The 25,650-nt window shown below is 34.8% G+C and overlaps 1 protein-coding gene across 3 annotated transcripts in view; it reads left to right on the forward strand.

Annotated features, from left to right (window-relative positions):
• Nucleotides 1-25,650, forward strand: part of RPS6KA3 (ribosomal protein S6 kinase A3) — a 68,096-nt gene that overhangs the window by 33,160 nt on the left and 9,286 nt on the right. For 2 of the 3 annotated variants that reach the window (XM_031599327.2, XM_090124663.1), the window contains 14 exons: nt 1,765-1,878; nt 3,364-3,445; nt 5,219-5,299; nt 7,191-7,270; nt 8,301-8,407; nt 10,256-10,293; nt 10,670-10,812; nt 13,930-14,000; nt 18,266-18,354; nt 18,614-18,678; nt 18,785-18,887; nt 19,689-19,813; nt 21,710-21,835; nt 23,539-23,628. In XM_031599327.2, coding sequence (XP_031455187.1) covers nt 1,765-1,878; nt 3,364-3,445; nt 5,219-5,299; nt 7,191-7,270; nt 8,301-8,407; nt 10,256-10,293; nt 10,670-10,812; nt 13,930-14,000; nt 18,266-18,354; nt 18,614-18,678; nt 18,785-18,887; nt 19,689-19,813; nt 21,710-21,835; nt 23,539-23,628 — 1,314 coding nt within the window. The remainder of the gene's footprint in view (nt 1-1,764; nt 1,879-3,363; nt 3,446-5,218; nt 5,300-7,190; nt 7,271-8,300; nt 8,408-10,255; nt 10,294-10,669; nt 10,813-13,929; nt 14,001-18,265; nt 18,355-18,613; nt 18,679-18,784; nt 18,888-19,688; nt 19,814-21,709; nt 21,836-23,538; nt 23,629-25,650) is intronic. The other variant, XM_031599328.2, reaches the window with a different exon arrangement.

Below are 25,650 nucleotides of genomic sequence, written 5' to 3' on the forward strand. Positions count from 1 at the left end.
AAGATCCTTGTATGAGTTGCTGCTGCTGAAATATGGGATTAACAAATAGACTGTGGTGTGGATGGAGTGAAGCTGCACCTGGGGAGAAATAACTCCGTGCACCAACTGTGTGCCAGCCATCAGATGGGAAGAAAAAATGTCTTTGTAGAGAAGGACCTGAAGATGCTGAACACCAGGGTAAATGTGCACCAGCAATGTGTTGTTATGGCAAAGAAGGCCATGGTTCCTTGGGCTGCATTAAGGAAAGTATTGCTGGCAAGTAGAAGGGAGTTTTCTTCCCCTCTGCTCCAAGTGCCACATCTAGACTCTCCAGTACAAGTGATACAGAGCTACTGGAGAGAGTACTGTAACAATATACTAAGGTGTTCAAGGGTCTGGAGCATCTGTCATGAGAACAGGTTAAGAGAGCTGAGCGTTCACCTTTGGAAATAAAGGTTCCGGGAGGGATCTCATAAGTGGATGTATTTGAAGAGCGAGTGCAAAGAGCCGAGGAGCCAGGTTCTTCTCAGCAGTGCCCAGTGATAGGACAAGAGGCATTAGGCACAAACTAGAATGTTGGAGATTCCCTCTAGTCATAGAATTGTTAAGGTTGCAAAAGACCTTTAGGATCATCTAGTCCAACCATCAACCTATCACCATCATGCTCGCTAACCACGTGCCTCGGTGCACATCTACATGTCTCTTGAAAATCTCCTGGGATGTGAACTCCACCCCCCTCCCTGGGCAGCCTGTTCCAGTGCCTCAGCAGTCAGTCTTTCTCAGAAGAGGTTTTTCCTAGTATTCAGCCTAATATCCAATCAATCATCAGAAAACAGTTTGGTTGTTTGTTTTTTTTTTTTTGAACCATGTGAGTGACAGAGTACTAGCATAAGCTGCCCATGAAGTCTCTTCCTTAGAAATCTTTCACAGCCCCTGAACTTGGCTCTGGGCACTGTGCTCTTGGTGATTCTGCTTAAGCAGGGTCTCTGAACATGAGCAGAGCTGCTTTTCAACCTCAGCTGCTCTGTGATTCGGTGAAATAAATCTGAGATGCTAACTGAATAGAGGAAAAGTGTTCTTGGATTTATTTGTTCACTCACAGAAATTTGCTGCTTAGATTGGGTTGTATGTAATGCCTAGGTAGTTCTTCAGATGATACTCATATGAGTGCGGTTTCCTACTACTTTTGTACGATTACTGATAAGTTTTGAGGTTCTTTCCTCATGGGGCAAGGAAAGTTGCTTTCAGAGAGTTTTCAAATTTTGTTTAGAAAATACAAAATTAAGTGGAGAGCAGAAAATAATTAGAAGGTCCACTCAGTCATCTTCATTCAACGGTCCTTTCCAAAGAGATTTGGTTCACTTGATGTTTAACTAGGTGTGCCTTAAGAAAACTAAATTATTAGGAAGATTGATTTCCACTCCTGGATTGTGAATTTGAAATGGAGATTATGAACCAAACAACATGGGCCTCAGCACAAAAGCTTGGGAACCACTGACTTGTTCTTGTTGGCACTGTTGTTGTTTATGCTCTGATGCATCTCTAGAAGTTTAAGCCACATAATCACTAAACTGGTATTACCTTTTGTAACACACAGTTTTTGTCTGTTAATGTCTTAATTATGGCAGTAGTATTGTTCAATGTTTTGCTTACATTTGGGAGTATGTAGTTGGTTATATGCTCAGTGGCACTGTTATTTTTCAGTGTATTTGTGAAATTATAAACATTTTAGGAAGTTGCACTGGTAATTTAAACTTAACTTATTCCCCTCTTTTCCTCTGTTAGGAAGAAGAAATCAAAGAAATTGCAATAACTCATCATGTAAAGGAAGGACATGAGAAAGCAGACCCTTCACAATTTGAACTTTTGAAAGTGCTCGGACAAGGGTCCTTTGGAAAGGTTGGTAATCTAAGTCCTATGAAGTCAAGTATTCTGTTATAGACTTAGCATTTCTGGCACTTCAGTGAGTGTTGTCTACGCCAAGATCTTAATAGGTGTATATGTCCATAATTTTAGTTGTCTAAATCCAGCTTAAAAATGAAACAGTAACTTTTTGTGACAGATCATTGAGAGAGAGTGGAATATGCACTATAAGACAACAGACCCTTTTAATCGATTTTCAAACTGAATTGAAATTCTAAATATAATAAGTTGTAGTATATAACATTAAACTTGTCTTAGATGTTAGGAAAAAGTAGAATAATCTGCTTTCTTTTAGTGGAAAGAAAGGTACTCTTAGTCATGTTATTGGAGTAGTAATTCCAGTTATCTGACTGACTTGTAACATTGTAAAAATGTATGTGATCTCAATTTTTTAGTATTTATGCAAAAAAAAAAAAAAAAAAAAAAAAAAAAATTCCAGAACCCCAAATACTTTGTTAAAAACTTGGGAAGATGACATTACTACTCCTTCAGTTTCTAAAAACTAATTTGTATGCTTTTCAAGGAATGTTAGCACAAGAGCAAATTAGATACAGAAACTGAGATTAATCTAATCTCATATAGCATGTTTAATATTCTCATTTACTATTACATGTCTCTGTGCTTTTCTTATAAATAACCAGAAAACCTGTGGCAGATTCTTTTTCCCTTCTCATTTCTAAATTTGAAAATTGTCTTTACATCTTTTATTGGGCACATTAAAAAAATACATATATCCCACTTAAGGAAGTCTTTTACACTGAAGAAGAATCATAGAGTCATTAAGGTTGGAAAAGGCCTCTAAGGCCTCATCTAGTCCAATGTCCACCTAAGTTGAGGCTAATTATACGTTATTGATATATGTGGAACTCAACCAAAGCGTGTCATAACAGCTATGCTTTGACACAAGGTTGGTTCTCACTATTTGATAGGTTAAAATGAACAATTTTGTTAAACTTTGGTTTATGTAATTTTCTGGATCAATCTTTGTACACATCTGTTTTCGTATCAGACAACTTTTTCATTTGCGCATCTGCTTTACCATCTTATAAATATTATTGAAAAAGAGCTACTTAAAGATAAATATCAGGAAGTTTTGTTTGAATTTAAAATTGAATTTAATGTTTCAGATTTGTCTTCTAAGAAAATCCAAGTTCATCCCTTCTTTTACTCACTGAAATGAATTAAGTTGAGCAGTCTACCAAACTAATTCTTTTAGTTTTACTGAAGGACTTGGAACTTTTTAGATTTTGAAGTGAAACAACAGTATGTAAAAATGAGAGGAAACTTGTTTTTGTGTTCAGCAGGTTCTAAAGAGAACTGACAAAGAAAGATGGAGTTAATAGTAGAATTAGGAGGGAGTAACAAGGATAAGTTTCATTGGAATACTATTTACTCAAATTTCATAGCAAATCTGATTTTCCTTTGTTTTCTTTTAAGAATTCTTTTTAATTCTTTGTGCAGGTATTTCTTGTCAAAAAAATCTCAGGGTCGGATGCCAGGCAGCTTTATGCAATGAAGGTATTGAAAAAGGCCACTTTGAAAGGTAAGCACTGTTTGGAGCAAAGAGAGAGGGAAATCATAGGCATTGTTTTAAAGAAATCTTTACACACAAGAGTCCTCTACAGATTGTATATATCTTAGAGCTACTTTTGTTAAGCAGCAAATAGCAGAATATAGTGATGAATATTGTAAAGCTGTTCAGATTTTGTAAACAGTACAATATTGATAGAATTACAGAAGGAAGTAGGTTTGGTTCTTTACCATGTTGAGTGTTAGATCTTTCTCAGTGATGGTGGCGTAAAAGAACAGTTGTTTCTTTTGCTGCCTGACTTGCTCCTGAGCTGTTATCTGAAACTTAATGTCCTTCCTTATTTCATTTGCTGTGTATCACAGAAGATAACAGTTAATACTGTTTGCTCATTTGTATTTATGTTATGATATTTTAAAAGTGCCTTGTGCCAGATGTTTTATTTTAAAAGTTCTAAACTCTGGAGTTCAAGTCTATATTATTTCTATAAATTTCAGAAGTATACAGTACCTTTTCCCAAGACTTTGGCACTTGCTCTTAGATACAGATATTTGATGAAAACCTAAGATAACTGTCTAAGTTAAATGAGCAAAAATGAATTCTAAAATGAGTCCTTTGTTAATGAAAATGAAAGTAATCTCTTGCACTAATCCCTTAACCGGAATGTGTATTTATTGTGTTTTATGTCATTGTTAATATTTCAGTCTGTTTATAATTCTAAGTCATGACTGCACTGGAATTGAAATGATAATTTTGAAATACCTCTGACAACATATGAAACACCTCTGTTACTGATATAAACCTGATCTGCAGTTTTATCATTTTTTTAATTGGAAAATATTCATGGAATGACTTGTAAACAGAAGCTTCACACTTGTATTGAATCTCCATTAAAATGTTGAATGTGAATTTTTTCTGTTTAAGATCTACTGCCAAATGTCTATTTCAAATCTCATACTTAACAGTCTTTTAAACCTGTTAGTGAGGGTGTGAATACTTTTTCAATCGTTTCCTATATTCTGATTACTCTGTTTTGTGGCACCTGTTATTCTCATTATTTACTTCCCGTTTTTCTGAAATTAATTTTCAGTCATTTAAAATCCTTTGATATCTTCAATAGCCTTTTATTCCCAGAACTGCTAATAGCTTAGAATTATAGTCAAAGATAACAGTCGCTTTTTTCAGATGTTTGATAGCCTGTCTCCATCGCTTCTTTAATGGTGGTTTAATCTTATGTATGAAAAGTACAGTACAAACTGTGGTTCTAGTTTTGCCTGAGCATGGGGAACAGAAATACTGAAGCTAGTATTTGAAAAATAGACACTTCAGGGTGCTAAGCATTTGAGGATGCAAAAGTCTTGACCAGAAAGGTGACACTAACAGGATATCACACTTTTCACACTTCGAATTTTCAGATGCTCTCAAGCATAATTTGTTTCATATTTTAAGAAGAGCAGAGTTTCAAGCAAATGAAGGGTACTGCTGAAATCTTAATATAAAACTAATTGGAAACAATACTGTTCTTCTATAATTGGAGCTTCTTTTGAGATCTTGTATTGTAATTTTAAGTAACACGCTGTATTACTTGATTTGCCCAAGATTCCATAGTTCTTTCAAGTCTATTTTATGATATTGCTATTCTGAACAAAAGCTCAAACCGTGACCTACTTTATTAGTAGTATTTGTAATACTATTGTATATTATTTTAAGCTTATCAGGAAATGCATGAGAAATGCTAACTCGTAATATGAATTCTGTTTTCTTAATCTTGCTTATGTTCTATTGTAGTTCGAGATCGAGTTCGGACGAAAATGGAACGTGATATCTTAGTAGAAGTTAACCATCCTTTTATTGTCAAGTTACATTATGGTAAGTTTGAGGAAAAAGTACACCTGTATCTTACAAATGAGTGCTTGGCAAGGTGCTGCCTAACATTAACTGCAGTTCAAATAATGACAGAAAAAAATATGCTATCTACATCTTGGTCATGCAAAGGCTTGTTGTATAGTAATTCTCACGCACTGCATGAAGTGGTTAACTTCATGCACAGTCTTAAATCTTTCTGTGTAGGATTGAGCATCTGTAGCCCTCTGCTTTATTAAAAAGGATAGTTATCTATTTCTATGTCATTCACTGTTTTAATTGATTTCTTATCCCTGCCTTGCTCTTTAGAAAATATGCAATGGAATCACTTCACAGATTCATGAAAATTAATATCTTCATCCATGTTATTGACAGTGAGGTTGTGTGCAGTCTCAGCAAGTTTGCTGATGACACTAAGAAGTGGGGCATGGTTGACACAGCAGAGGAATGGGATGCCATTCAGAGGGTCCTATATGGGCTTGAGCAGTGGGCCCAGGTGAACTTCGTAAAGTTCAACAAAGCCAAGTGCAAGGTCTTGCACCTGGGTCAAGACAACCATCACTACCAATACAAGCTGGAGGATGAAAGGATTGAGTGCAGTCCTGCCCAAAAGATCTGGAGGTACTGGTGGATGTCAAGCTGGACGTGAGTCAGCAGTGTGCCCTTGCAACCCAGAATGACAACTGCATCTTGGGCTGCATCAAAATAAGTGGGGTGTGGGAGGTGATCCTGCTCTTCTCCTCTGTGCTAGTGGGGCTTGACTTGGAGTACTGTGTCCAGATGTGAAGTCCTTAGTACAAGAGAAGCATGGTCCTGTTGGTGCACGTCCAGAGAAGGGCCACAAAAATGATCCAAGGGATAGAACACCTTTCTATCAGGCTGAGAGAGCTGGGGCTGTTGAGCCTGAAGAAGGTTTCAGAGACACCTGATAGCAGCCTTTCAGTATCTAAAAGAGCTACAGAAAAGAAGGGGCAGGACTCTTCAGCAGGGTCTGTGGTGATAGAACAAGGGAAATGGTTTCAAGTTTAAAGAAGATAGATTTAAATTGGGTATAAGGAGAAGGTCTTTTACAGTGAGGGTGGTGAGGCACTGGAGAAGGGGTTGATGCCCCATCCCCAGAGACTTTAAAGAAGAGGCTGGATCAAGCCCTGGGTGACCTGATCTAGCTGTGCATGTCCCTATTCATTGCAGGGGAGTTGGAAGGAGGACATTTAAAGGTCACCTAGTCCAACTCTAAGGATTCTGTGATTCTGTTCTATGAAAATTGATTTAGTTTTGATTGCACAGGCATACATACAAATGTATTCATGTTGAAGAGAGGAAAATAATTCTCTCAAAATGTCTTGCAGAAAGTAAACTGAAAAGAAGATAACATTGACAAATAGTTAATTTTTTGTTGTTCGATTCATGTTTTTCCTTTTAGGATCTATTTCTTTTCCTACTGTTCAAATCTCGGCTCTTTATCACTCTAACATTGGCTTTCACCATCTACGGTTCTGCAAACTAAATTACATCTCCCCGCTTAGCTGAGTTTTCTGAAGTTTTAGAATACATACTTTTATTATTAATTTGCTTTTCTGAGTGTGAGCTTTTTTACTTTCGAATGCTGCAGTGACAAAATACAGGGTTTTTTAAATTATTTTTTAGACATTATGTTGGTGATATGCTTTCCATTTACATGGCATGAGAGTTGCTTTGTTCATGATGGGGAAGAATTTAATAATTTTAAATATTTTTTCCCACAAGGGAAAAAGAAGAATAATTAATTCTTCTAAATTAAAAGGAAGGTGAAAGATTAAGAAAGATAAAGAAAATCAGGGTGAATTATTAAGTATGTTATTCTTCTAATCATGGGTAGGATTAGATGATGTTTAATGCTTTTAATTGGTCTTTTCAGCTTTTCAAACAGAAGGGAAGCTATATCTTATTTTGGATTTTCTCAGGGGAGGAGACTTGTTTACACGTTTATCCAAAGAGGTAAGCTTTCTCTATTTGAAAATCATATACTAATAAAACTTTACTATAAATTGCTTATATTAGGGTGGTTTACTCTTTATAAGCCAACTTTCATTGAACAAAACTGTAAGTATATTTTTAACCAGTTATGGTTTTGTTCTGTTTTTTTTTCTCACAAGTAGTCATTTCATGAGAATGCTGTTGGTAATTTACATTGTCTAAACCTTTTTTTTTTTCAGAAACAGTACTCTCTCTGTATTGCTTTTTACACCTTGCTTAGATTTTCTTCTCCTATTGTTACCACAATTTGATGTGTCAGAAAGAACATGAATTTATATTAAGCATCGACTTTCAGAAACTTTCAGTTTCTTGTAGAGATTTCTCTTCCTGAATATGGTTGTACTAAATATTGGATTTTTTTTGTAGAGATAACATCAGCAAGTACTTTTTGTACAAGCTTTGAGCTTACATCTTTTCTTTAAATCTACAGAAGTGAATATACGTAGTATTTTAATTCTTATAAAGGCTATTTTCTTAGTTCAGTTTTTGTTCTTCCCTTTCTACAATTAAATCTCAGGTTGCATATTGGGGTTTTTGATAGTCTTGGAGAAATTCAGGCATTTGAATTTTAATCTTTTTGGCTGGAAACAAAATGTTCACATCCAGTGAAGAGGTAGTCTCATTCTTTAAAAGTTTCCGTTTTTCAGTTTTGCTGCCGTGCATCTTTTTGTTCTCTTGACCAATCAGGAGTATTGGTCAAGATATAGGAGTATTGGTCAAAATAGCCTATTTTGCAGACAGTATAATGTAGTGTTGTCTTCAGAAGTATGCACTGTGAAACAGTATTAATGATGAAATGCTAGGTTTTGTATAACCAAACTTTGAACTGCTAGTTATTTTTTAAAAAAGAAGGGAAGGGAGTATTATGAAGAACTATTCTGCAACAACAGGTTGTCTACAATCAATCAAATTCTGGATTATTTACTTTACACTAAAGCTAATGTAAGCTTTAGAGATTTTGCATGTAAAATAATTGTTCTGCCTTTTTCAGGTGATGTTCACCGAAGATGATGTTAAATTTTACCTAGCGGAATTAGCACTTGCTTTAGACCATCTCCATAGCCTTGGAATAATATACCGGGACCTGAAACCAGAAAAGTAAGAATCCACTGCAGCAACTGCAGTGCACTGATTTGATTTGTATAGCACTTCAACTACTGCACTTCTCTTTCCAGCTGTTAAATTTTAATTTTATATATTTATTACATAAACTGAACAGGAGTGGAGATGGGGGAAATTTGTAGAGTTCTTTAATTAAAGAAGTTGGATTTCATTTGTAATCAAAAAGGAGTCTAGTTTGAGTGATATGTTAAGGACTATATGTTGCTGTAAGTAGAAAGTATACTGAAACGTGTGCCTTTACAGTGAGTGAGGCATTTTTAGCATTTTTTTGGTTGCTAATCAATTGCACTTGAAGGCTTAAAAATAAGCATTTTTTCTAAAGCTGATTTTTAAAATATACTGGAATAAGGGCAGAATGGAGTTTAAATTTAAAAGACAAAAATAGTGTGTTAAGTGCTGATTTAATCTATTGGCAATCAAGAAATTACATTGAAAATTTAAATTAAGCTTGGAACTATGAACTCCAATGTAGTGTTGCCCTTCAATAATTTAGTTGTATCTGTCTCATTCGAAGGATTGAGTCCTGTCTTCTTTGTCTTCCATAACTTTTTAGCGTTTGAAGATGTAAAGAAGGAAATGTCAGTGACATCATCAGTAAAATTTTAAAACATTTCAGATAAAAATGCAAACATTTTAATGTATGCTGTAGTACTGATTCATATTTGGAAAGGAGTCTACATGAAAATAGAGGATGTGCATCTCCCCTGTTGTGCTTGATAAGGTTGTTAATATACCTCATTGCCAGGACATCTGAAAGTCTGCTGTCCTTGATGATACCACTTCTCTATTATGGTTATGTGGAGAACCTAAAAAGTCTGTGAGATGATAATAGTCTCATGCTAAGTATTAGCAGAAAAGAAAATGAGTAACAAGCCTTACAGAAGTTGTCTGTTACACAGGACTTCCATTACTATAACCTGTTCTTTTGTGCATCTTTTAGAAATAAAACACAAATTTTAAAATGTTATGCCTTACTTGACAAGAAGAAGGAGGATTCATTCTCAAATCAGAAATTTGCTGGCAATTAGTTTCAAAGTGGAAAAGAGTGAAATCATAAAATCGTAAGAAGCCAAAGTAACTGCTGCCTCAAACAGCAAAATCTTTTCATCTTTTCATTTTAGGCAGGCAAAATCTTTTCAAAAGTTGAAATTGGAAGAAATAGCAGTAACTCACAGACTGTACTGTGAGGCAGTTTCCCACTATGGAAAGTGGAAGGAGGAAAAGGGTGTTGTACATCTAGTTTGTCTCTCATTGCAATTAAATGCAGTGGTTGTTAAGGGGAGTTCGTGTCTCCCACGTGTGGCCCTTTATTTTTGTGGTTGTAATAAACAGGCTCTTAACTGTGGAGCCTATTGGATATAGGTCCTTTGGTACAATGTGAGAATATTTATTAATGTTATTTAAAGTTGTGAAGATTCTTTGAAACCATAATTGCAAATTAATGCACGTTTTGCATACATACATGAGCATAACAGTTTTGCTCAGTTTAGGAGGAATAGAAATATCTCTCATTACCACATTTAATTAAAATAAATACATATGTTACAGGTGGCCAAAACTGAAAATTTAAGCTAATTTATTACATTCCATGCTGAATTTAACAAAATAAATAAAAATCTGATATACTGAATCTGTTTCATAATCTTTAGTGAGAAAGAGTTAAAGGCTAAGAAAATGTACTTTCAGAGTATCTCCTCCTAATGATGCATTGCTCGCTTCTATGTGTCTTTGTTTGTGCTGATTTGTCAGTTCTCAGATGTTGTCAATATGCTGTTTGAAACAATAGTTAAGATTGTTAAGATTGGTTTTTGTTTGTTTTTTTAGCATCCTGCTTGATGAGGAAGGACATATCAAATTAACAGGTGAACAAAAGGCAATTGCAACACATGGACTTTTCTATTCATAATAGTCTTTGAATCTCCCTCTTTTTTTGTTAGAGCAATGCAGTAAAATCAGCCTTTTAACTAGTAGATGCTTCTGCTGTGGATCAGCATAATTAATTTGGATTAGATAAAATATGTATGATATTGTTCTGGAAGTATATCTGACATTATGGCCCTATAATAATGGTTTGGGGGTGGGGCTTGTGGGCAAAGGAATTTCTAATTCCTGTATGTATATTTAGGCATGTATATTTATGACTGATAAAAGCATCACGTTTCACATTGTGGTAAGGGTATTGCTCATTACTGATTCAAGGTAAATAAAGACATTTTGAACTATTGTATTTTCTTCCAGATTTTGGCTTAAGTAAGGAATCGATTGATCATGAAAAAAAAGCCTACTCTTTCTGTGGGACAGTAGAATATATGGCACCTGAGGTCGTTAATCGACGAGGTCATACACAGAGTGCAGACTGGTGGTCTTTTGGTGTTTTAATGGTAGGTTTCTGGTAAATGCAATAATAACAATACTGCTTTACAAGGTTTGTTGAAATAAATATTTAAACGTGTGGGGTGATTTTTAAATGAGTTGTAACTACCTGGAAATTTTGAAGTACTTGAAAATTAATAACAGTAGATTAACGTTTGGATCAAGATTCTGGACTAAGTCTCATATCAACACCAACAATATGCCATCCTTTTGTTATTGTTGAATTGAAATACTATGCAACTATTGTGGTTTGAATATTATGGAGACTAACAGGAGTACTAAAATATACAGGACAAATACTGTCTTCCAAGTTGAGTAAGACGTGTAAGACATTTAGATCCAAATCTTAAATATAAATTTATTCACAAGAGGAAAAAAAAAAAACTGAACAGTAACATCCTGAAAAGTCTCCAGTGTAGCTACAACTTGTTAGGATAATGACAGCTGTTGTTTGTGCATATCAAAGCTAAATGTAAATGATGCCAAGCTGATAGGGATGCTCAGGAGGACCCACCTTACAGTGTTTCTGCAAGGAGCTAACGTCTGTTGGATTGTAGGTTCAGAGGGAAATACATGTATCAAATATGGATTTGGAGAAAAAAATATATATATGATTTTAGGAATACTTACCGGCCTTTAACATACATAATTTGTATGCATTTTTGCTGTGAAAGTTAAAAATAACTGTTTTTAAAGGAATTTTTTTTACTGCTTCTGTAGTACATCTACAAATGTAACAGTACAGTATGTGTGCTTTGTAGTACAAGAAGGACTTTTGTGTCTGAAAATGTCGTCATATCACATTTTAATCATCTAGAATGCTGTTGTGATCTGAAAACTGACTATGTAAAAGTAGCACCTGATGACTAAACTCTCTCCAGACAGACGAGCACAGACACTCTCCAAACTGCTCATTTTATCATTAAGAATGCATTTAATCATTACTGTAGGCTTTGAGCATGCAGTCAATTAGAGGAAAATTACAAAGTAGTAGCAAAATATTTCTGGTTGATGATAACACAAATATAGTCCAACTTCAGCTTTATTTAATACAGCTGAAAAATACAGTTTTGTGCTAATGAAGCACATGTTAACGTTGAAAATTGCTGAAATATGTTAGACTTGACTGCTGTAGTTTTCAGCCTAAATGCACTGCATTTTAAACACCTTGGCTTCAATTTTAAATATGAAAATATGTCCTTAGAGAGCAGAGCCTCTAAATTAGAACACAGAATGCAGTGCTATTTTCTGAGACACATTTTTCTTGTGTGTCTCTAGTTCAGATGCTAATTTTCATAGGCAATCCATATCTATCCACTCTTAATTCAAATCTGTGTTGAAGAATCAAGGTCTGGTGGTGTAATATGAGTACACAGACTGAGCAGAAGTTATAGCATAGAAATGGAGACTAGGAAGGTAATAAATCATTTTTCACCCTGTCTCCTGCTGTAGGACATGAAGTATGTGTAAACCATCATTGAACAGTAACTTTTAATATGTTCTTGAAACAGTGGATATTTTCATGGGTGCCAGACATCTGAAAATGTTCATTTAAAGCTTTCAGAAGCATTATAGATTTGTAGAGGTACTCTCCTGCTGAAATAAATAACAAATGGTAACTACGGAAGGCAAATATTGACTTAAAGTACTATTGGGCTGTAGGCAGAGGACTATGGTGTTGTTTAGCCAGGAGGGGTTGGAGTGGAACAAGTAACACCTGTTGAGCTGTAACAAATAGGTATACTTGTAACAAATGAAAGCTTGCTAAAGAAACTCTTCATTATTAATCTAGACCAATCTAGACCAAGTAAGTATAAAATTAAGTATAACATGTAACAACACAAAATTGCTCTTAAAAAAAAAATTGCTAAGTGTTGTTTATGAAGCAGATCATTCTAAAGCTAAAAAAAAAAAAAGATTTTGATAGTTCTGCTTTATGGCAATTATGTAAAATTATGGCAATTATGTAAAAACAGTTAAAGTTGAAAGTAGTGCTTTTTTGTGTTGGCTGTGTATTAACTTCAAGCTTTTATATATAAGTATATGTAAAAAGCAATAGAGTACAAAATATCTAGGAGCTTGTACTGAGAATATTTTTTTAGGATAGCAGGAAATTTAAATTTTAATAAAACATTTCAGATCTAAGAAAACTACAGTTGTACATTATTCACTAAAATTCACTGTAAATTTTTAATACTTAAAGATTGAATTTTTGTCTCATAACGGAAAGATTAGAGGATATCTTGTATTTAGGATGACTTAAGCTTGCAGAAGCTATTCAGAGAATTCTTTTGTAATTACTTCAATTTTGATGGCTTCAAGTGTATGTCATGAAATTTCATTAAACTAAATTGTTTTGCAGTTCTTAAACCAAAAAATCAAGATTCCTGCCACAGTGCTGGCTGCTGTGTCTGCTGCCAGATGGCTTTCAGTACCTCAGATTTGGTATCCCTGCAGAAGTACTGCAGCCCAATAGAAGTTCCTTTATTTCTATCTATTTTTACTCGGTCACTTTCAGAACAGATCAGTATTTTAACAGTGTCTATTGCCTTCTGCCAGGCACTGTAGAATGTGCATGCATGTACTGTGTAGCTCCTACATGTCCCTTCAGACTTTATTTCCACTGTATGCATACAGTAACCACTTTTTCATCATGCATGTCTTTTGTCAATCAACTAACTTTTTCCCTCTTCCAATAAAGACTATGTATTTGCTGATTTTAAGCACTTTAAAATTTTTAAAATATCTCTGCGTGAGGACAAATTGTCACTAACTTTCGAAAGGGGAACCTTTTTCCCCACTCTTGCCCTCTTGGAAACTAAAATATAGTTGTGTAGCTCAAGTTTTCTTTTAAGGCAGAAGTGGTACACAAAACAATATAGGCTAAATTGTTCAGGTGAAAGCATGTCAAGCAAGGTATCAATCTGGGAAGATATTTTGCAGCATTAAAATAGCAGAGGCTGCTCAATACTCATAGTAATTTAAACTGTACAATGAGAAGTTGTTTTGCACAGACTTGATTGTTAATATGCATGAATTTTGGAAGGTTAAGATGCTGAGTAGTTTTGTCAAAAATTAGATTCTTGTCCAGGTAATGTAATTGATGGAAGTTTTACTCTATACAGTTTGAAATGCTCACTGGTACTCTACCTTTCCAAGGGAAAGACAGAAAAGAAACCATGACTATGATTCTCAAGTGAGTACACTCTTATTTATATATCTCATCAGGTATTCTACAGGGATGCCCTCCGGGCTGCAATATCTAATTTCTACTCTTCCCTCATTTCCAAAGGTACTGGTAAATCCTCACTCCCTATTAATTCCCTTTGCCATCTATCTAATTTGCCTTTCTATTCCTCCCCTTTACCAGGTACAGAGAATTTCATAGCAGTTCTTTAATCTATAATAACTTCTTCAACCATATTATCTTTACCATCTTCTATAATATTTTAACCTTCTTATCCTTTTTATATCCTGTACATTTTTTCCTTGTTATTTTGTTGCTTTTTTCTTTTGAGAAAGTATTTTCTCTCCTTTTCCTTCTCTTTCTTACCAGCTCCTTACCCTACTACTATATATTCACTGCTGCCAACAGCTTGCTTCCCTGAAACTTCTCATATTCTCCTATGACTTATCCAAGTTCCAATTTTCCTCTTTGCTATTTGCAGTGTAGGTTTTGCATTAGCTATATTGTGGAAATTGCTTTCCTTCATGCAGTTTAACATACTTGTTTTTGCTATTAAGGCCTGCTTATTTTTAATTTACTGTTGCCCTACATCTTTTTTAATCTAATACAACCTATGACACGATATTCCCACGTTCAAGACTATAATCCAACTCTGTGCAAACTACTCTGTTTTATCATGTCATAATTTCACTTCTGTGTCAAAAAAACATTTTTTTTACTAATGCCATTTGTTTTTTCCCGGAAGCTCATAGGACTGTTTCAATTTCCTCATTTGTTTCTTCTTTCATAGTTAATTAACGTCCTTTGTCTTGTTGCCACTAAATATCGAAACCAGCATTACCTCTGCACCAACAGTCTGCTTTTAAAAATTCTTTCATGTTTTTCTAAGAAATTTGCATGTGAAGACTCCTAGAAAGCATACTCATCCTGGCTTTTGCATTCATAGTGCATGTGCATACTTGTTCTTTGCCCCCTGCTTTTCTTTCCATATTTGTAGGTATTTTTAGTGGTGTTAATTTCTACCACTGTCTCAACACCATGCTGATTTACATCTTCATGTCATGATTATTAAGTGTTTTTAACTAAAAGGCTTTATCTATTCACAGCAAGCATAAACTAGTTCTGCCCACCTTCTGTTTACAAGAAAGTAGTCTGAGATTGTTCTGCTGCACTCATGTTAGGAACCATGCTTTTTTTAATCCACATCTCAAATAATATATTTCTCTTCTTTATCTATCTGTCTGCACGTGATTCCACTATTACTTGACAGTCTTTTCACTGGTGCTTCAAAAATCTTGTGTTCAGCTGGCTTGTAGAATATCCTCCTTGCGAGTTAACTAACATTCATAGTTACTTTCAGATTTCATCTGAGCATGCATCTCTAATTCCCTTTCCAATTTCCCTCAGCTTCTAGTCTTTATGACTGCTACTTGTTTCAGAAAGCTGTACAAAAAATGTGGTGTAAAGAATTTTTAGCTATCTTTTAATGTGCAGTACATCAGTTCTGTACATGTGTTTTATAGGTCACTCCAAAAGTAATGCCTCCTGTTTATTTCCATGGAAAATACAACAAACACAAAGAGTACAATAACACTATTTGATAAAGCAAATTCTCAGCTACAGAACACTCATTTTCAACATAGTTAACAACACTAGCTACACATTTTTCTAGAAATGCACAAGAGCCTGCATGCCTCATTCATAAAAAAATCTGTGCCAGCAGAGGCGATCCACTGTCACCACTGCTGCAACACACCACCCAGTGCCTCACTGTGCTCACATCTACTGTTTGATCTTCATAAACATTCAGGAAACGTTGCTGAATTTCAGTGAGTGCAATTTTTTTCTGCACACTGGAATTCAGTTCCATGCTTTTGCTTCATAGACACTTTCATGTCAGGCACCATTTGTCAGACTGCCATTCTGCTGCCATCTGTCACATGGCAACAACATGTAATGAGATACTGGATGGAAGGTTCAATCTCTACTGCTGTACCATCAGTGTCCACTCTGATGTCATGGGCTTCCATAATAAAACATGAGGCGTTACTTTCAGAGCAGCACTCAAACATACGTGTATACATACAAGTCTGTTTTGCTGTTGATAATATGAACACCTAAAAAAGCAAATTATATTTAAAGATTTCCAAGTTCACATTTTTTGTCTGGCCCCATAAATATTAGTGAATGGCAGTATGTTTTCTTTTTATTTTGTGTATAATAGTGAATACACTGTATTTCTCCTTATTGTTTTCTTAACTGTTTAAAGTGAACAAGTGTGCATCTGAATTCATCTTTTCATAGTGTGTCACTAAGATGCAGCACTTTTCTTACTTTCTGTTCTTGAAAAATCTGCAAAAATAATGCATTTGTCTGACAACGTTTTACTGGGCTCCTTATTCTTGTTAAGACATGTTTTTATTTTTGTATGTTTTACCTGTAACTGAGAAACACTGCGATTTGAAGAAATCATAGTTTGTAGCAATAAAGTTAACTTTTTTAATTTTCTTCTTTACTGACATGGGATGCCTTCATATAAAATTTTGTCTTCATCCATCAGGAATGTCAGGAAAAAAAATTGCTGTCACTCATGTAGTTTATAAGAAATAGGAAATAGAAATTTTTATAGGAAATCTCAGCACACAGTCAGTTTGTTCTTTCTACTGTGTCAAGTGGCCACTGAAGGATTTTGTGGTAGGTGCTCCTTCGTGACAGAAAGAATGCATTGATAGTCTCTGTGCATGCTGTTAATGTCCTCTTACTCACTTTATTGTGGACTGCAGCACATACTGGTCACCCAGCAGTTCTTCTAAATGTCCTAGCTTTGTTTGTCAAGTCACTTTGGAAAGATGAATTGTGGTTATGTTTTTAACCAAGCTTTAGGTATGTTTTTTTCTAAGCAGTGGATCTCTCAGGCTATGTCCCTAGAGCTGGAGCTGTTTTGCATTACAGTAGTAGGGCAAAGATTTTCACCCACATAACACTGCAGATTTTTGTCATATTTTTCTGTTCTCTGTTCTTCAGTAACATTGCCTTACTTAAAATGATAGTGTCGAGCTTCTGCATAAGTGTTCCTTTCTTGCATGTTACGGTATAGCTCAGTGAACAGCCTTAATACCAAGTGAAAATGCAAAGAAATAATTGCATATAATATGCAAAAGAATTCACCTGCTAAAGAGGCATAATAATCAGGGTAACAGCAGATGGCTTTTACCATTATACTGCTGGTCTCGGTCTGCATGTAGTATATTACTGAAGAGTCCAGAGGAGATAGATTTTTGTTGTTGTTTTTCCAGCTTATTTCATGCAGAAATGAATGGCGAATTTATTACATTTTAGTTTAAAAGCAATGAATAGTGAATTGATGATGGTGGTTACTGAAGTGACAGAGAGATGAAGATTGACAAGTAGCTAGAATGCAAGGCAAATCATGTCTTCTGCTAGAAACACAAAGAAATCTTATGTTGTGAATTGCTACAGACAAGCTACAGGTTAAACAAGAGGTAGATGGGAGGGAATTAGATTTACCCTGACCACTACCACAGTTAAAGATTGGGGGGAGGGGGGAAATGAAACCTAAGAACAGTGAGAGTGGATGTTCAACATTACATGGGGTGGAACAAAAAGAGGTGACAACTTCAAAACAGAATGAAATAGCAACTGCAAAAACTAAACTCTAGAACTTCATGACTGGTAAGGTGCAAAGTAGTATTTGAAATGAGGAGTGAGATGGCCTAAAAGAGGACAGTAATCTTTCTCTTTTTACCTGCTAATCTTGCAAGATCTGTCCTACCTTTGTTCAATTTGTCTTGTATTTTTCTGTTCTTTTGCATGGGTGTTCTTAACCTATGTCATATGTGGTTCTTTTCTTACACCTTCTAGAATGTATTTTATCTTGCTAGCAGAATTGATTTGGCTTGATGTCATTTGTTTAATACTTTGTTTGAAGGTGGATCAAAACAGATTACAACAGTTTGTAAGTTGTTATCCTGTAATTATTTTCTGCTTTTTTTTTTACATCTTTTTTTTAACATTTTTGCATCCTCTACCAAAGTTACTAAATCAATACTTAAAATATTGTACCACTCAGAACAAGTTGAAATTACACGTTTACATGACTGACAGCACTTTTGCTATGTTTCTGATGTCTGAAGGCAATTTCTCAGTTGAAGCTATTTTCTGTAAATACAGATTTGCTGATTTGTAAAGGGCAGGGGAAGTGCAAAATTAATTCTTAATATGTTTGTATGCTATTAAATATTTTTGTTTTATAGGGCCAAACTTGGAATGCCCCAGTTCTTGAGTCCCGAAGCGCAGAGTCTTCTGCGAATGCTCTTCAAAAGGAACCCAGCCAACAGATTAGGTAAAGTGTTTAATGGAATGTTCTAAATTGGATCATAAAATTGATAACATATGATTATATTGACTAAATACATATGCAGCTTCTTGCTTAAAATAAGCTTCAGAGCAAAAATGTAGCTTGCATGTTTGCTTTTCTGATGATCAGCCAAACATCATCTCTCCATTTGCGTATCTAAAAAAAAAAAAAATATATAGTAATAATAAGAAATAATTTTCTAGTAATCCTTTTGACTAAGAAGATAATTATTCCCTTAAAAAAGGAGCAGGTCCAGATGGAGTAGAAGAAATTAAGAGACATCCATTCTTTTCCAAAATAGATTGGAATGTGAGTATCTAATTTAAAAAATAATAATAATTAAACTTCTTAATTAAGAAGTATTTGTTGGTGTCATGAAACTTTTCAGTTCACTCTGACCTACCTTTCTCTTTAGAAATTGTACAGAAGAGAAATTCATCCCCCTTTTAAACCTGCAACCGGCAGACCTGAAGATACATTTTATTTTGATCCTGAATTCACAGCAAAAACTCCAAAAGGTAAAAAGAGAAGAATTCAACAATTTATGTATTTAAAAATTAGAAATACTGTTCCTGTTGACTGTGTCTTGTTCATGCAAGTTTTACTGGGCTAAGCAAATAGTCAAAGATAAATATTCCATACTTCATAAACGTTTTTATAGTCTTGAGTGCTAATATAACATGAGGGACTATTGAGTTGTCCTATGTAAAAACTTAAGTAATCCTCACTAACAAAACATACAGATAAATTCAATTTTTCTATCTAAATCCCAAGTAATCACTGTTAATTTAAAGATTGTTCTTGTCCATCTCTTGAAAGCAGTACCTTTGGGTGTCATTTAATTGTGATGGTGTCCTGACATACTGTGTATATATGGAAACTTAGTAATTTCAGACTTTGGGTGATAAAGTTGCTGTTTCAGAGCAGTCTGATTCTGCATAGCTCGACAAAGACCCATTTGAAATATGATAGCAATTCTTGTCTTTAGAAATTTAGAGTTACCAAATTTGTGTACTCTTTCTCCATAAATATAAATTCGTTGCTGTATGGAAATATTTTCTGCACAGTACTGTTTTTGTATTATAAAATTTTATCTGTCAGTATTTCAATCTTTGCAGTATTTGATTATCTATGAATTGTGGCTATAATTAGGAAGTGGAAATAATTCAGTACTTGTATTTTAGTACTGAAAAATACTTCATACAAATTGTAGTTTACATACTTCATGGAATAAAGTTGTATTTTGCTCTTCAATATAGCCTAACTGCATCTCTTCATTTTAAAAATTATGCTTTGTAAGTAGATGATGTGTTTTTCAGATTCGCCTGGTATTCCACCTAGTGCAAATGCACATCAACTTTTTCGCGGATTTAGTTTTGTAGCTATTGCATCAGATGATGAAAGCCAATCAATGCAGACAGTTGGAGTGCATTCAATTGTCCAGGTGAGTACATCAATATCAGAGGGGAAAAAAAAAGTCAATTATGTAGTTTATCCTCTCTTGATGGAGGGGATATTTCCTCCATTGTAAAATGAGGTACCGTGGCAATGTCATTATCAGCTTTATACAATAAAAGTAAGGATCAGATTACTTTATTCAAGCAAGATCTCTGGAAGTGCAGGACCTTTTTCATTTCTGAGCATCTGTGAGTGTGAGCAAGCTTCAATCCATAAATGAAAACATTCTGTCCTTCAAACTGTAGTTAGTCTTTAATATCAAGCCATTATTGTGTGGTGAAGAGGAATATAGGCAGCTTCATCATTTGCTACAGCCCAAAATATTGATTTCTATAGTGCAGGTAAAAAGCACTGGAATGCAGCTGCGAAGTCTGCCTAGAGGTTGTGGACTGCTGTGTATTTTAGGAATATATTCAGTCTCTTCTGAACCAGTTTAAATTAAATGTGGTAAGCTGTGACATTTTGTGGCTGTTTAGCTTACAGGTCAGTGTTGCAGTACGCACAAGCTTTGGCTTCCTGCTGGTTTTAGGATTACTCCAATAGTATCTCCCAAATTAGTAATTGTGAGGTTGTTAATTTTAGTAACCTAAAGTGGCTGCTATTTTTATACATTCTCCTATGTTCCTGTCCTGCTTATTTTTGGACACCAAAGGTTTGGCTGGGTGCAGTCCTGTGTGTAACAAGAAAGGGGGCTTCATGCTTGAATGGGGAAGAGGTGTGTTTTTGCCTCCTTGTGTAAGACTGAGGTCATTCTAAAAGCATGCACTGGGCAGTTTGCAGTCAGCAGGATGTAAGCAGATACGTCTACAGGAAAAAAAGTTACTGAGGAAAACTAACTGGTGGCCTAAGCTGTGGTGAAAACTTCTAATTGATGTATAGGTAGGAACAAAATGGTGTTCTGTGTGATCAGATTCTCTCATATTTTCACTGCAGGGATGTTTTGTAGCTGAGTGGCTTTTATTTCTTCAGTCTTTTTACTCTGTCTGGAGTAGTTGTAATATGCTTGTTTGTGCACATTACCTGTTTCACTTGTAATGAAACAAGTTGAATGTAAAGGGTTCGTAGACCTCTTTTTATTCTAAGAGGCTGTTTGATTTGGTACGCATGTCAGAATGACTTCTGGTCCAGAAGTCTTGCTAACAGTTACCAAAAGCTTCTGTGTGCTCCTTCTTTCCCACATACTTTTGTGGATGACGTTCTCTTTCTTTGTATATGATTTCCTTCTCTTGTAAAAGTCTCTTTTTGGTGCTTTTCCTCTGTGCCCCTCAACCACTTCCTCACTTGTATTTCCTCTTTTCTCTGCAGCAGGATACCCAGATGGTTTCCTGCAAATGCTTTGCATCCTTTGCACAAACTCCTTATACCAGAAAGTCGTTTCCTTCCCTTACAAAATTGGAACACTTCTCCTTTATGCTTTTAATTTCTGTGAAAGGATTTTTGATTGTTGTTCTGTGAAATTTCCAGTTAATCTAATCATATTGAATAACACCTGAAATTTCTAGCGGACATTTCATATGTAAAGAAAAGATTCATCTAGATTCATCTATTTAGGTGATGGAAACAATTATGGGTTTTTATCACTAACTGTAGTCCTCTGATCTTCTTTTGTCTAAGAGATTTTATCCATAAATCAATAAACCCATAAACAGAAAAACATTGCATTTTCAGTTTGGAAAGTACAGTAGGCATCATTTATGATGTATGAGATAAATTACAGATACTAACATCAAACAGAAGGTAGTGTCTGTGAAAACACTTTTATCTAATATTGCCATCGGTTTAAAATTTGAAGCAAGTCACTAAGAATTCAGAAACTTACTCTTAATGTAGATATCAGTTTTTCGTTTAGAATATTGATCAATTGATAATGTTATTTTGGTAGCAGTTGCACAGGAACAGCATTCAGTTTACTGATGGATATGAAGTAAAAGAAGATATTGGAGTTGGATCTTACTCTATCTGCAAGAGATGTGTTCACAAAGCTTCAAACATGGAATATGCTGTAAAGGTAACTACTTTGTTATAAAACAAACTTCAGGATTTAGCATCATAAATGTAGGGTGTCGTAGACTTACTGTAGAGAACATATAATATTAAAATAATTTTCTTAGCAGGTACAGATTTTAGATGTAAATATGAATTATAGTCATCAAGCAGACAGAATAATTACTGGCAAATTTTTATATAGACCTGCTATAGTTTTGTTATCTGTATGCTGATTCTGGTGGTAAAAAGCAATCTTCAGCCCTTGAAACATCTGTGTAATTACAATGAAATTGATGGGAGTAACATGATTACTTTTAGTAGAAAATGTAAGCTTTTCTGCAGTACATTTCTTTCCATCGTTTAAAAAGCTATAGTAGATTGCCTTTATTTAAACATAATCATATGGAGTTTTTTTGCTTCTAAAGTAGATTCATAAATTGTTAGATACTAATTCATAATACCTGTGTATCTTCCTGAGTCAACTTCAACTCTTTCTTTGCTTGCTAATTTTTAACAAGGTTTCTAATGTTATTTTAATATGATTCTATCAGGCTTTGTAGTAGTTCTTTGAAGACATTAGCTGCTTAATTGCTGAAATCAAAAGAATTCACACAAGGGCAATAAGTCTGTTTTTATTGTCTTTCTGCATAACACTGTAGAACTGGATAGTTGCTAAACAGAGGTGTAGATTAGCACACCTCTAAAGTAGGGGGGGGGAGGGGAATTAATGCTAATCCCATGCTGTGAAGTAATTATTTTCTTGAATTGCTGAACAATTCACTACTTGCATATAAAATGCAGAGATGAATTCAGAATGTTTTACTATATCCTTGCACTTAATTTCCCTACTGGAAAGTCTCCAAGCTCAATTTGGTAGTTACATACTTGTAATTATCCTGGTTCTAGCCAAAAACAGGTATTACTTCTGTTCTTGCAATTTAGAGTAAGTTCTTGAAACTGGAGGAAAAGCACTGGCATTAATTTTCTAAGCTTTAATAGTTATTGTGTAGATTGCTTTGCTTTTCTGCTGCCTCTGTTGTGGCTTTTTCCCTCAAACAATCATGGAATGAAAGAAAAAAAAAAAACAGCATTCAATCTGCTAGGGTGATGCTGGTAGCAAAAGAGCTTTAGGATGCCAAGAGGAAGGAGGGGTGAGATAAAGAAGACATGAGAGGAAATTCCACAGTTCAGAAGAAAAAGGGAGAAGGACTTCTATGAGTATATGAAGAAGAATACTTAGTAAATACATCCAAATAACGTTTTGTTTGCATATGGAAAACTTCAGAGCCTGATAGCAATTCTTCAGAAATTCATTAAGAATTTTCATGGTAGAATGCTTGTCTGAATTAACTTTAGAATTATTTTTTTCTTCTTAACTCTTCTTTCTTTTGCTGCACTAAATATTTGTTTGAGATCAGCTTTTGGAAAATCAGTTCCTTAGCGTCATCAGACTGGCATCTCATGTTAAGTTAGGAACTTTCTATTTTATTAAATGATGGGTGACTGAAGTCTCATCTACCAAACTGCCTTGTGTAGTTTATCACTGAGGGATCAGCATTCCTTGTTGTGTCTTGCTGTTCCAGTTTAACTTTGGTTTTTATGTTCCGTACCTTTTGCCAACATTGATAAATATAGCTTGTGTTTCTGCTAGCAAGCACACTGAAGTGTTGCACGATATAATATTCACAAAAAGACTTTTGCTTGTGTATCTTACTGTTCTTACAGATCATTGACAAGAGCAAAAGAGATCCAACAGAAGAGATTGAAATCCTGTTGCGCTATGGGCAGCACCCAAATATTATTACCCTAAAAGATGTAAGTGATGTTTTGAAGTCATCCTTTAGTGCATTATAATAGCATGTAGCTTTTTAACTTGAGAAATGGCAAACTACCTGTTTTAGGCTTGTTATTGACTTTCAGTAACTCAAGTTTAAGATTTAATTTGATTTCAGAATCAAATTGTTATAACATAACTTATTCAACAGAATTCAGTTTCTACTAAAATTGCTTGCTTCATCTTTTAAAGAAGCTTGTATTTTTGTAGAGTATAATCTTAAGCTGTCAAATAGTTTGTCCTTGAAAAATCCTAATACAGAGGGCTTGATGTTTAAGACATAATACTCTATTTTCACAGACAGTAATCAGAAGTATCTAGTATCGGGCAAAGTCTCCTAATATCTGTGGTTACCACTTTTGTTTACCAGGTGTCTTTGCTTAGTCTTTGATTAGAGATGTGTATCAAACTATTTTTTCCTGTATTTGTGACTATGGAAACGCTTCAACTACAAAACACAAATAACAGAAGTTGAGAGGTAGAGATTTTTCATCGTGAGCACTAGATTCTGATGATGTAAGAGAAAGAAAATTGGATTTCTCTTTAATTATGTGTTAAAGAATGAAAAAATTAAGAAGTATATAGCTAATGAAATCTTTAGTCTGCAAGAAAGTATTCTGGTCAAAACAAAGCTAACCATTTCCAGAAAGCTAAGCTCAACTGAAAGTAGATTCACAGGTATTTTGATGTCTTTAAAACAGTAGCTTATAATTATTATGGAGATGAATACTGGAGAATTCAGTCTAAGGTTTATCTACAATAGTTTTTCTTCACTTTTTTTGCTACTGTGTGTTCTGGCCCTTTCTTGGGAGAACAAAAGTAGTCAATACACAAGCCATCCCACCATGGAGCTTACCTTATTGCAGGTCGGGTATCACAGTTACAGCCCCACATTGTTTGCTCTGTTTCGAGTGTTAACATGGAACCTACATCAGCATTCCTACTGCTTTTAGTGCTGTCTGCTATGTTCATGTATTCATTTATAAGAGATTATGTTACTGACAGGAAGACAAATACAAGGGTTACTCTGAGTGCTTATCTGATGAATGATCATTTATTTTATGGAGAAGAGAGAATCCAAGGCAGCCTTGAAAAGTTGACTGTCACAACAAATCCTTCCACTCTGTGATTAATTCTTCATCATGGTCAGTTGTCTTCCAGTAGGAGCCATCTTTATTTAAACCAGCTACAATATACAAAGTGCAAGAAATGACTACAAAAAAAGCCTTACCACAGAGGAGGAGATAACTGGCTGCATTTTTTGATTATTTCTACTTCAGGGAAAGTCCTTAATCAAAGTCTGTGGAAGTATGTCTAGTGCAAAGAAAGGGGCATGGGATTCATATGCATTAGGATTTTGTATGAAGTCCACTGCTGCAAAAATGTAATGTTCTCTTAATATTAAATGTATGATGTAAATTGCTTTTATGTCCCAAACTACAGTGGCATGCTTTCAAAGGAAAACATAAGAAGTCTTTGGCTGTGAGACCCCAAACTCATTGAGAACATAGTGCGTTATTACACAAATAAAACTTTATTTTGATTTGTCTCAATTTTTCAGTCAGTTCCACACCAAAATTTAAATGTTTCTATTTTGAAATTCTGAAATAAGATACTTCAGCATTTAAGTGTGTGTCTTGGAAAGGATTATTCTGCTATAAATATGTTTTTCTTTTCTTGTCTCCCAAGAAGACTTTAAATTCAAGTCTTCCACTTGAATTTAAATGAAGGTGGACATTCTCACTTGGCCTTTATGTAATTTAATTGTGAAAGCATTTGCATGAAAACAACGGATGCTCAGAACACCAATTTATTTTTTTTTTGCTATGTAGGCTTCTTTAGGGTTTTCCTTCAGTTTGTTATTAGTGGTCTTTTTCAGGTACACAGCATACAAACAAAAGAAGGAGCTTTTCCTTGCTATGTCAGTGTCCTTCTTCCCTGATACCCTGCCTTTGACAGTGCCAGTAGTGGATGGCTAGGAAACAGTGTCAGAACTGAGGAAG

This window comes from Phasianus colchicus, chromosome 1, assembly GCF_987193195.1.
Source record: "Phasianus colchicus chromosome 1, bPhaCol1.hap1.1, whole genome shotgun sequence".
NCBI lineage: Eukaryota > Metazoa > Chordata > Aves > Galliformes > Phasianidae > Phasianus > Phasianus colchicus.